Source organism: Symphalangus syndactylus, chromosome 22 (genome assembly GCF_028878055.3).
Source record: "Symphalangus syndactylus isolate Jambi chromosome 22, NHGRI_mSymSyn1-v2.1_pri, whole genome shotgun sequence".
In the NCBI taxonomy this organism is placed as follows: Eukaryota; Metazoa; Chordata; class Mammalia; order Primates; family Hylobatidae; genus Symphalangus; species Symphalangus syndactylus.
The window spans coordinates 13,980,932-13,993,790 of record NC_072444.2 but is presented as its reverse complement, the minus strand read 5'-3'; the positions used below and the strand labels follow the sequence as shown (position 1 = coordinate 13,993,790).

The 12,859-nt window shown below is 50.6% G+C and overlaps 1 protein-coding gene across 1 annotated transcript; it reads right to left on the bottom strand.

Moving 5' to 3' along the window:
• Positions 1–1,250: 1,250 nt before the first annotated feature.
• ID3 (inhibitor of DNA binding 3) lies at positions 1,251–2,976 on the bottom strand. The gene is made up of 3 exons (XM_055261634.2): positions 2,457–2,976; positions 2,263–2,347; positions 1,251–1,740 (listed from the first exon to the last, which is right to left on the bottom strand). The coding sequence occupies exons 1-2, from the start codon at positions 2,754–2,756 to the stop codon at positions 2,288–2,290; spliced, it is 360 nt and encodes a 119-aa protein (XP_055117609.1). The 5' UTR covers positions 2,757–2,976; the 3' UTR covers positions 1,251–1,740; positions 2,263–2,287.
• Between the last annotated feature and the right edge of the window lie 9,883 nt (positions 2,977–12,859).

Here is a 12,859-nt window from a genome sequence, read left to right as displayed (position 1 = left end):
GTGTGTATTTTTTGAAGAGTGTGTTCATATCTTCCTTCAGATCAGAGTGACCAGGACACAGAACAGGTTAAGAACCACTGATAAGGCTGGGAGTTTGGTTGGCAATGCCAGAGGTTCTCCTCCTCCCCCATGCCCCTGTTCACCCCAGCAAGCTCACCAGGGTTAAGGCACTAAAGGTGATGACGTGACCTGTTTGTTATGAAATATTGAAGTAACTCATGCCAGGGACCAACACACAGATGAGATCATACCATAAACAGGAATCTCTAGTGAGGCCAGGCACCTGGTAAAGCCCACCTGGGGAGCCACCAGGGGTGTGGGGGAAGGCATGGGTTGGGATCTTGCTCTCTGCCCCACTTCCAGGCCTGGCCTCAAGGAATGGCCAGTCCCCAGCCCTGCTCCTGTTCACCACAAGTCACTGAAATTACGGTTCAAATCCCATCTCTACCTCTCAAGGGCTGTGAAAACCTGGTTCAGAAGTAATACCCACAGAGGTTCCCTTTCCCCATTTCTGAAATAGGGACAGGGATGCTTACAGAATAGCTTCCCAATGGAGGTGGTGTAGAAATACCAGCAGAAATGAGGACTGTGGAGTCTCTGCCTCACATTCCTTGTTCAGGGTTGGACTCTACAACCACCTAGCATTAGAGAAGGGATTAGTATCAGTACTTCCCAACCAGCATCCAAATCTTTCTTACCTATTTCAGGAGAGACCTCCTCTCTCCTTTTTTCCAACTTTGGAAGCCCGCAAGGAAGCCAGCCCAGAGAGCAAGAAGGAAATGAAACTAGGCCCAGTTATCAGTTTATTCATTTTTGGAATTGGTCTATCAACCACCACCCATGTCTGGGCACCAGGTGAAGCAAACTTAAGGCTCTCCTCTTACCACATCTCCTGCTAGAATGGCATAGTCAATAGCAACAATAAAGAGGAAAGCTACTGCTAGATCTCAAGGGACATGAAAACTCAGTTCTCAACTTGCCTGAGCCCCCAACTTGCTGGGCGAGCTTGCATGAGTCTCTGGTTTCTTCATCCGTGAAATCACGGGGCAGAGCCCAGATCTTTTCTCTGCACCCATCCCCTCAATGGACAGGAGATTCCCATCATGAACCCTTTCTCTCTCCACCCCATCCCAACTGGGCAGTTTTTCATTTCCCTCTCATGGGAATAAGTTCGCTTTCCCAAAGCTCCCTAAATTCGGCCCTGTGGGAGAAAGCATCATTAGTACTTAGTGGAGACGGGTGTCATCATATACACAAGTGTTTAAAAATCGTTTATTATGCAAAATGTTAACTTTTATAAAAAGTTTAATATACATCGCATTGTTACAGAAAGTCACCTTCCTGTACAAAAAGTACAAAACCTATATACTCTATTATAGAGTTCATAAATCAGGGCAACAGAACCTTTCTCCAAGGAGACCAGAAGACCAGCTCTGCCGCCGCCTTGGCATAGTTTGGAGAGCAGCCATTCCTTCCACACCTCCACGCTCTGAAAAGACCTTAGAACTTGGGGGTGGGGTGGGGGCAGGGTGACGTCGCCCAGCTGGTGGCCAGAGCTAGCTCTGGCTCTTCAGGCCACAAGTTCACAGTCCTTCGCTCCTGAGCACCAGGTTCAGCCTCCAGGCAGGGGTTTGGTGAAGTCAAGTGGGCAGGGCGAAGTTGGGGCCCATCCCTGCCGTCCGGCTTCCAGCAGGAGAGGTTCCCGGGGTCCCAGGCAGAACGGGCGCCAGCACCTGCGTTCTGGGCGGGGGAGGAAAGAAGACCAAGGAGCAGTTAGTTTCCGCCAAGCGCGCCGAGGCGGGGGCCGTCCGCAGACTGGCCGGCGCCAGGGAGGAAACTTGGTCTCTACCTCCAGCTGATAACTCCGCGCCCCACGCTGCCCCCACCCAGTTGGCGCCAAAGACCACAGGCGGAGCTTGCGCTACCCCTCCCACTTGGAATTGACACTAGCTGGGAGGGGGCTGCCAAAGACACAGCTCCCTATACAACATTTAACAGAAAAACTTGTATTTAGTCGGACCCGTGTCTACTTTCCCAGACCCTCGGCCACTGCCAGGAGGGCAGGGGCGACGCGCATTTAAGGCTGAAATGCACATCACATGGAAACTGACTCTGCCATTCATTTGATGCAACCATGGGCAAGTCACTTATCCCTCTCTGACCTCAGTTTCCCTAAACCGAGGGAGTGGCAATTTTTCAAAACGCCTGCCAACTCCAGGACTTGCCGTTTAAACCTCCCTCTCCAAGAGAGGAGATACTCACCTGGAGGTGTCAGGACACGGCCGGGTCAGTGGCAAAAGCTCCTTTTGTCGTTGGAGATGACAAGTTCCGAAGCGAGCTCAGCTGTCTGAGAAAGGAGGAAAAAAGGGAAGAGTTAAGCAAGGCAATCGGGATCTCTGAGGGTCCCGCAGCATCCTTGCCTGGGTGTTCAGCCCTGTCCCGACTTCGAGGCTTACCTGGATGGGGAGGTGGGGGCCGTCAGGGGGCCCAGGGGCTGGCTCGGCCAGGACCACCTGCAGGTCGAGAATGTAGTCGATGACGCGCTGTAGGATTTCCACCTGGCTAAGCTGAGTGCCTCTCGGGACTCCGGGTACCAGTTCCCGCAGGCGGGAGTAGCAGTGGTTCATGTCGTCCAGCAAGCTCAGCGGCTCCTCAGCCGCTGGGCCCTTCCCTCGGCCCCGGGCGATGGCCAGACTGCGTTCCGACAGGCAGCACACTGCCTCATAGCAGCCGCGCACCGGGCTCAGCGCCTTCATGCTGGGGAGTGAGTCCAGAGGTGCCCCCAAAAAGAAAGAAAAACCAAAGAAGTCCCCCTACAGCGATCTGCAATGCGCGTAGGCTCGCCGCTGTGGGCACTTATAGAGCCTGCCTGGAAGGCACGCCCCTTTATTCAAAACGGCCCGCCTCGGCCCCGCCCCCGCCGGCCCTGGGCGTTCACAGCCCGCTTAAATTGCAAACAGGCTTCCTCCGGCTGGTCTGACGCCGAAGACCGCGGAGCCGCGGATTCAAAGAATGAGGAAGCGCTGATACTGGGGAGAGGCGGGCCTCTCTGCCAGCAAGGATTTAAAAATCACTCAAAACCATTAACTTCAAGAATTTGCTTTTTCCTGGCAGCGCCCCAGATCTTTGAGTTTCCCTGCCCCCTGCCAGTCCGCCTTTAGCCCAACACTGGTTCGAACCCACAGCTCCTCCGAGGTCATAAATCCCTGAACAGCAAAGAAGCTTCCCCACCCCCCGTTTTTTTTAAGCGAAAGATTTTTCAAGGGAAACTTGTAAGGAATTAGTGCCGCCTTGTTCCCCAATTTGCTGTTCGCCTGACCTCCAGACTCACTGGCGTCAGGAATTATCTTGTGACCAGAGGGAAAAAAAATTAATTGCGGTGAAGCTGACGTTACAATGAAGAAAACAGATTTGCGCTAGGCGCTGAGATTGCAGAAGGAGGAGGGAAAGGGGGTTTGAGCAAAGAACACTATTTATTTGAGCAACAAGGGAAAAGAAAGCTTGAGCCCATGCTTTTCGCGTGGGGAAAAAGGGAGCCTGGACCCTCTGCCCCATGAACTCCATAACGAGCCAAATACATGCACAGTTGTGCTTTCTGAGTTCAATTAGAATTTTGGACAAGGTTTTAAATATGGAGGCACAGATGGGACAATTTCTATATAAACCTTTTTAAGAGCCCCCCATTGGGTCAGCAAGTTTCTTAACTTCCCCTCTCTTCACTTTCCACACACCTCTGTGCAGAAAACAATGGTAATTTCATTGCTCTATTGTCTGTCCCTTTCTGCTGTGGAAGGGCAAGCCACCTGGACTTGATTATTCTTCGCCCTGCTGAAGTAGCTCCAGCTCCATCTGAAAGACCAAGAAAAGAACCAGAGGGCCGGCAAACTAAGTCCTGTGTTGCAACAGGACACTGCTCAGTAGTCTTTGATTCTTTGCTTGCCGCCTTGTCACCTCCCTAGACATTTGGGAACCTGCACCTCCAAGATGCTGCTTTCCATTTTGGAAATGGCCAAGTGGGATTCCCCCAATAGTTGCTTTCCTAATGAATCATTGGTGAATATTTATGGAGTCCCTCCACATAAAACAGTGGCTCCTGCTTTCAAGAATCTCACAATTTGGGAAGACAAGATTAACACAGGAAACGAGTTCAATAGTGTGTGGCACTGATTAACAGGACAAGGGGGGCTCAGAGCCAAAGACAGTCTCAAAACAATTAAAAAGGACACTGACTGGGAATTGAGAGCCCTCGGTTCATCGTGCTAGCCCTGACAATAATTTGTCATGTAATCTTGAACAAGCCCAGGTACCCTGGCTTTAATTGCCTTGTGAGTAAAATAGAAGATGGTACTAAGTGATTATTTAAAATCCTTTCCAACTGTAGAAGTCCAAGGCTGTGTGAAATTTGGATATGTAGGTGAAGGATGCTGAGGGGCCCAAGGAAGGCATTTAAGACATGTCCAATGTCACACTACAAGTAATAGCAGAGCCAGTCTTGAAGCCTCGTGCTTTTCCATCAAACCACAGGGCTCTGTGGCCCAAGAAAGATTTCTTCCTGGAATGCTTTTTTCAAGGACAGGCTCTTTAGTATAAAAAAAGAGGAAGAAAACCTGGGAGTGGACAAGTCAGTCTTTATATGCTACAGCAGTCAAGTGCCAGCTATTTGGTCAGGAAAGGCAAAATAGTGGCTATAGGAACTCCTGTATAACCAAAGAAAAGATCCTTCTTTTCCTGTCTTGCAGATTTCTCTGGCAAAATGGTCAAGTCCAGAGGGTTCTAGACAAATCATACGCCAGACAGATTTCTGTGCAAATGCCCATTCTTCTTTTTTTTTTAAACTAATTGTGTGAACTTTGGCTGAGTTATCCCTGGGTGCTTCTATTTTCCCATCTATAAAATGGAACTAATTGGGTCTACTCATTCATTCATTCGATAATTATTGAATGCCTCTTCCCTGCAAAGCACTTGATGTGGTCACTTCATCTGACCTTAGTCTCCTTACTGCCTGGGGGGCCCAGTATGGGCCAGTTGTGTGGAAGGTGCTCAGTCTACCCAGATTCTCCTCCCTTCTTTTCCTTCCTCTACTACTACAGCTGATGCCTCAGGCTTGTATAGTGGTTTAGGTTTGCAAAGCACCTTCGCATTTATTATTTCCCAGGATGCTCCCAGGCTGAAATGCCCATGGGCTGTGTGACATAAGGCAGAAGGATGCTGTGGGATTAGCAAGCAAAATTCTGTTCTGTGCATGCCAATAATTTGCAGTGTGCCCTTGGATGAATTTCCTCCCTTCCTGGGCTTCATTTTCTCTTAAAAAAAAAAAAAAAAAAGATAGTGGGTAGGAGGAGGTTGGGAGGAAGCAAGTGATCTTTAAGGGTCCTCTCTAGCCTAAGATTCTAATTCTGAAAGAAGCAGGTTATAGTTAGGAACACCGAATAGAGTTTAAACCCAAGAGACTTCTTTTTCCCCACAGCAGACTGGACAGGCTAGCTCAGGCCTTCTGCAACTTGTTTAGCGGTGGTGGAGCCTCAGCTTCTTATTCCAAATGCCTCTGAACTTTCTGTTCCCAGTTCTGCTCCTTTTACCAGCTTTTTCCCCCCTCTTGCATTTTTTATTTTTATGAAAGGATGTCATTAAGGCTTTTGTCTGCGCTGTTTTTGTTTCAGAACTTTTCTCACAATCCTATTTTTTGTTGAGGAATCCGCTCCTTTGCCCAGCTGTGGGTCCCGGTCCCACAGCTGTGTTGATCTAAGACTCAGCCCCAGACAGCCTGGCGCCAGGGTGGGACGTCATGCGTTCACACAGGGATGCGTGTCCCAGGCAACCTTTCCTCGGGCAGTCACCGGCCGGCGACTGCCTCCCCCACCAATGAGCGCCGGACACCCGAGAAAGGGGCGGGGTCTGCACCGCCCCAACCGCGAGCGGCTTGTGAATTGCAGATGCTGAGAACTTGATAATGTTCCTTCAATTGGGGCCCTTTAAAGTCTTTTTTTCTTTCTCTTTTAGTTCTTTCTTTTCTTTTGTCTATTCCCTTTCTTTCCACCTTCTTCCGTTATCTATATATGTGTATAATTTTTCTTCTTCTTTCTTCTATCTCCTCCCAGTGTCAGGAATCATTTTGTAAGCATTTCCAGGAACTGAATCTTCCTCTGCCAAAAGAAAAAAAAAAAAAAGAAAAGAAAAAAAATTCAGTGTTGTACTCTCTGATTTTTTTCTTTGAAAAGTTGGCAGAACTTTAAGTTATACTGTTTTGTCTTTTAAAAAATTTTAAATTTTTTTAATTTCGTGGTAGTGGGCTTTCTAAATTGTTGATTTCAAAGTCAAAGTAATGGTGACAAGGATTGCAGATGTCTTTTTGTCTAAACTGAGCCTCTATTTATTATCTATCTATCATCTCTTTTTCCCATTTATGTTCTAGACATGGGGATCATGGGGACCTCAGAAACTTCCTCACGTTTACTCGGGATGTCAGTAGCTGACCTGTGGCCAGAACCCACACCTCCTCTCATTTGACTCTCTGTCCACTCTGCCCTCTCTCTCTTTTTTTTTTGAGACGGAGTCTCACTCCGTTGCCCAGGATGGAGTGCAGTGGCGTGATCTTGGCTCACCGCAACCTCCACCTCCTGGGTTCAAACGATTCTTCTGCCTCAGTCTTCCGAGTAGCTGGGACTACAGGCACACGCCACCACACCCGGCTAATTTTTGTATTTTTGGTAGAGATAGGGTTTCACCATATTGGTCAGGCTGGTCTCGAACTCCTGACCTCATAATCCGCCCAACTTGGTCTCTCAAAGTGCTGGGATTACAGGCGTGAGCCACCGCGCCCAGCACTCTTAATAGCATTAGGATGGTCTGCTGTGGTCTCAGAACATTCCCAAATGCCACATTTCATAATATGTACCTCCTTGCTCATAAGTGCCTAGAAGGTGTGGTGAGGACTTTGCAGTCACACACATAGAACATCCCTTCTCCTTCTCCTCCCCTCAGAGAGTCTGGAGCCCAAAGTATTGCTCGAGATTCAGGTGATACAAGGTAAGCACAGGGGATTCAGAATCAATACCAGGCTCAATCCTTGCCCAGACTTCTCCTGCTTTCACTCTGCCTCAGCTGTCTCTTCTATTAAATTGGGAGGAAAATACCATCCATCTACCTCACAGCTGGGAGAGTCAAAGGGGACAAGGGATGGAAAATGGTGCGGGAAACTGTTATTTTTATGTGCTGTAATGTGATGTAGCCCGGTTGAGTGGGATAGGTGGTACCAGGTGAGTTGAATGGTTACTGCTGAGGCTCTTGTCAGGAATGTGAGGAGCATCAGGATCTAAGGCATGAGTCCTTACAGGGGTAGGGATTTCAAAGGCCTCCAGGATGGGCCACTCTCTAGCTCAGAAGCACTCAGCGCCACCGCCACCATCATCATTCATTGAGTTCTGTTTGCCAAGTCCTGTTTGCCTTCTCACACATTTTCCCACTGATCCCTTTTATAGACAGAGAGACAGTGGCTCAGAAAGGTGAATGTGCTTGCCCAAGGTCACACAGCTAGATAAGCGGCAGGTCCAAGATTTGCATCCAGATCTGCCTGTCTCCCAAAGCCTGTATCCTCCTGCACCTATGCTTTTCCTTCTGCCCTCACAAAGGACCTCCTGGGAAGGTAGCTTGGACCTGAGAGGGTTTTTTTTTTTTTTTTTTTGAGACGGAGTCTCGCTCTGTCGACCAGGCTGGAGTGCAGTGGCGCGATCTCGGCTCACTGCAAGCTCCGCCTCCCGGGTTCACGCCATTCTCCTGCCTCAGCCTCTCCGAGTAGCTGGGACTACAGGCGCCCGCCACCACGCCCGGCTAATTTTTTGTATTTTTAGTAGAGACGGGGTTTCACCGTGGTCTCGATCTCCTGACCTCGTGATCCGTCCGCCTCGGCCTCCTAAAGTGCGGGGATTACAAGCGTGAGCCACCGCGCCCGGCCGGACCTGAGAGGGTTTTATTCTACCAGCTAGGGAAAAGCAAAGGCAAATCCATTAGGTAGGGAGACAGTCACTGAAGTGTTGGGGTACTAGGAGAAAACATTGTTTTCTATGCAGAGAGACTCAGAAAGCATTGGAATTTTTTGGAAATCTAAAGCTTTTCCTCCATCAAAGACCTTCATATCCATACTTATGTTTTAGGAGATGTTTATTTTATTGTATTTTATTTTTTTGAGACAGTCTCTGTCGCCCAGGCTGGAGTGCAATGGCATGATCTCGGCTCACTGCAACCTCCGCCTCCTGGGTTCTAAGCTATTCTCCTGCCTCAGCCTCCAGAGTAGCTGGGATTACAGGCGTGAGCCACCGCACCCGGGCTAATTCCAGGCTGGTCTCAAATTCCTGACCTCAAGTGATCCACCCACCTAGGCCTCCCAAAGTGCTGGGATTTCAGGTGTGAGCCACTGTGCCTGGCCAGATTATTCTTAAAGCAAGTACACAGTAACTATTCCTGTTTTTAGGAGTCAGCTTTAGAGTTGAGCTCCTTCTTCTAACCCAGAGTCAGCCTAGCTTCAGTCAGCCACGCCGCCCTGAAGTTAACTAACCCCTTACTTCAGCAGATAGGCAGTAACTATAGAATGCCCATGGACTATCTGGGATTGAGGGCTGAACACCCACAGGGAAGCAGGAAGGGAATTTATTTTCTGAGGAACTGTCATGTTTTCAAGTTTTCATAAATTTTATTTTAGTAATTGGCCCTCGAGTTTTTTGGGGGTAGGTATTATCATGATCATTTTCTCCACAAAAATACTGAAATTCAGCTGGGCATGGTAGCTCACATCTGTAATCCCAGCACTTTGAGAGGCTGAGGTGGGTGGATCACCTGAGGTCAGGAGTTCGGGACCTGCCTGGCCAACATGGTGAAACCCCGTCTCTAATAAAAATACAAAATTTAGCCGGGTGTGGTGGCAGGTGCCTATAATCCCAGCTACTCAGGAGGCTGAGGCAGGAGAATCGCTTGAACCCGGGAGGCGGAGATTGCAGTGAGCCGAGATCGTGCCACTGCACTCCAGGCTGGGCAACAGAGCGAGACTCTGTCTCAAAAAAAAACAACAAAAAAAACCCTGAAGTTCAAAGAGATTTATCCACACAGCTGACGGGGAAAAGGAGAAAACAATCACGATTTGAATCCAGGCCTATGGCTCAAACATTGATACACATAAAGACAGAGATCTTCAAGCTGCTCAGTGTCCAGACACAAAAGGACTGGTTCTCTCATCCTTGCACTTCTAGGCTAATGAGGACAGAGACAGCCTTTGCCTCATTTCTCTGTTAAGGGAAAAGTTTGAAACTTCTAGACTTTGGAGAGCATCAGTAGGTTGTGTAGGAATTTACAGACTTAACAAACAACAAAAGAAAAAGAATCATGAACTCTCATAATGCAGAGTTTCACTACTTCCAAAGCAATTTCATTCAGTTTCATTGAACACTCCCCACCACCTTATGGGGCACACAGCTCACCTGCTTCGTAATCAAGTCTTATTTGTCTCCCTGGAGTCAATATCCTTCACAGTGCCTGGCACCGAGTAGGCACTTAGTAAAGTTGTACTGAATTAAGTTCCACCCCATTAATTGCTTTTGGGAGACAACTTAGAGGGGGGATTTGAGACTGAAATGCAGGCTGTGCTGGATGACTCTGATTCTACGACTCCCAGGCATAATGTTATTTGCTGTAGACAGATGCTGATGGTTGGATTTGGGACTCCACTAATTGGGGTTCAGGAAAGGCCTTAGAATGATGGGGTCCAAGGTATGAAAAGATGAAGTCCAAAAAAGGCCTTGAAAAACAATATTCACCTGCCCAAATGTGTTGGCCTAGGTCTCAGCAGTAGTTCAATGGCTGAGAGAGTAGAGAGGTTGGGAAGGGAGGGATGTGGCCTGGGGACAGAGCTGACCCTGCCTGAGAGGAAAGGGCTTCCCTTCCTCTAACTGGGCCAGAGCTCTGCAGTGAGCTAGAGATGCGGGGGTGCCAGAAATTAGAGGCAGGGGCTGCAGCTCAGAGAGAGCTTCCTGCTGGCCACAGCTATCTTGAGTGTAATCAAGTGGCCCAAGCATCAGCAGGCTTAGAAGGATCTTTTGCAGAGTGCCAGTCATGAACCAGACATCTTACATGTATTATCTCCCTCAATCCTCGTATCAGTTGAGGCTCAGAGAGGTGAAGTGACTTGCCAAAGGTCACACAGCAACTGGGAGGCAGAACAGGGTCCAGAGTTTACGGTTTGCAGCATGAGCCAGGTCACCAGTTGGAGGGAGAAAGGAATCAAATGCTGGAGAATGGCAACTGTCTTAATAAGAAACTGGGGGCTGGGCATGGTGGCTCAGACCTGTAATCGTAGCACTTTGGGAGACCGAGGTGGGCGGATCACCTGAGGTCAGGAGTTCGAGACCAGCCTGGCCAACATGGTGAAACTCCATCTGTACTAAAAATACTAAGTTCAGCTGGGTGCGGTGGGGTGGCTCACGCCTCTAATCGCAGCACTTTGGGAGGCTGAGGCGGGTGGATCATGAGGTCAGGAGATTGAGACCATCCTGGCTAACGTGGTGAAACCCCGTCTCTACTAAAAATACAAAAAATTAGCTGTGTGTGGTGGTGGGCGCCTGTAGTCCCAGCTACTCGGGAGGCTGAGGCGGGAGAATGGTGTGAACCCGGGAGGCGGAGCTTGCAGTGAGCTGAGATCGCAAGCCACTGAACTCCAGCCTGGGCGACAGAGCAAGACTCTGTCTCTAAATAAATAAATAAATAAAATAACAACAACATAAGTTCGCTGGACGTGGTGGCTCATGCTTGTAATCCTAGCTACTCAGGAGACTGAGGCAGGAGAATCGCTTGAACCTGGGCAGCGAAGGTTGCAGTGAGCCGAGATCATGCCACTGCACTCCAGCCTGGGTGACAGAGTGACTCCGTCTCAAAAAAAAAAAAAAAAAAGGCTGGGCGCGGTGGCTCATGCTTGTAATCCCAGCACTTTGGGAGGCCGAGGCGGGCGGATCACGAGGTCAGGATATCGAGACCACGGTGAAACCTCGTCTCTACTAAAAATACAAAAAATTAGCCGGGCGTGGTGGCGGGCGCCTGTTGTCCCAGCTACTCGGAGAAGCTGAGGCAGGAGAATGGCGTGAACCCGGGAGGCGGAGCTTGCAGTGAGCCGAGATCGCGCCACTGCACTCCAACCTGGGTGACAGAGCGAGACTCCGTCTCAAAAAAAAAAAAAAAAAAATAGGGATGGAAGAAAGAAATACGTATTTAACATGGATTTTGTTTCACAGAACTTTATGGTGTCAGGCAGTGTGTGTGTGTGTGTGTGTGTGTGTGTCTGTCTCAGTTTCCTTTTTTTTTTTTTTTGACACGAAGTCCCACTCTGCTGCCCAGGCTGGAGTGCAGTGGCGCAATATTGACTCACTGCAGCCTCCAACTTCCGGATTCAAGGGATTCTCCTACCTCAGCCTCCTGAGTAGCTGGGATTACAGGCGTGCGCCACCACGCCCAGCTAATTTTTGTATTTTTTGTAAAGACGGTGTTTCGCCATGTTGGCCAGGGTGGTCTCAAACTCCTGACCTCAAGTGATCCGCCCGCCTCAGCCTCCCAAAAGTGCTGGGATCACAGGTGTGAGCCACCGCGCCCGGCCTCAGTTTGAGTGTATTCCTACCGGAGAATATGCTGTCTGCCCTTGTCTGGGTGTGGGGCTCTCCTTGAGGGCTGTGCGCGGGGTGCGCGTATGTCTTCCTTCCTGGGTGTTTCAGCCTGGTGTGTGTGATGTGTCCCCGGGTCTAGTATGGGATCTTCCCTGGGTATGCGGCTTTCTGTGTGCGTGCTTCAGTGTATGTCCACCTTCCCCCAGTCTCCTGGCCAGGTGCAGAACAGGCCAAGAGGACAATGGGCTCCAGCGCCCGGGTGGCCTTTTCCTCCACTCCCTCACCCACCGCCACCCTCCCCTCCTGCACCCCGCGCCCTGGCTGCCCCCTCTCTGGCCCTGGCCGACCTTCCGCGGCCCTCCCTGCCCGCGCCTCGGCGGCCCCACCCTGGCCCTACCCGGCCCTCCCCGCCCGCGCCCCGCGCCCGGCGGCCCCCACCCCCGGCGGTCCCGGACGCGCAGCTGCGGGACACACAATCGCCGGCGCCCCCTCTCCGCCCCCCGCGCAGCCCCTCGTCCAACAAAAGCCGCTTTCTTTCCCCACAACAGATTAAAGACCAGGAGGGGGTGAAAAATAGCTTCTCCAGCCACTGGCGGGGGAGGGGCGCGGGAAAAGCTGGGGCTTTGGGGAGTCTTTGATAGCGAGTGTGTGGGAAACCCGAAGGAATGTGGCTGTTCGGACCGCCGCGGCGGGGCCAGACGCCGGGAGGAGGGTCCGCACCTCCCCCGCTGGGACCCCCGGGACCTCCCGGACCCCTGCGGCCCCGGCGTCCCTGCGGCCCCGGCGTCCCCACGCCCCACGCCGCCCGCGCCCTGCACGCCGCCTCCGGCCAGCTGAGCGTCTCCCGCGCGCCCTGCTTTTCCTCCCCTAGTCAATTTCCTCACATTCTAATTTCCTTCCTTTCTTCCCACTTTCCCTTCCAATTCTCCTTTTCGCGAGTCCCCTTTTCTCGTCCTCCACCTCTTTCTCTATGCCTTTTGCTGAAGTCTGTTCCCCTCGTCTCCCTCCCCGGGACTTGATCTATACATTCTTTTTTTTTTCTTTGTCTGGGACACACTCTATGCCTCTTTGTTTCCGTGTCTCTTGCTGTTTCTTGGTGGCTTTCCTGGGTTGGGTCTCAGGGATGGTGGATTTAGCACCGTCGCTGTCGCCCTTTCTCCTGCCCATCTGGAAGGGCTGGGAAAAGCAAGCCAGGGTGTGGGCAGTTTGTTTAAATGTCCCTC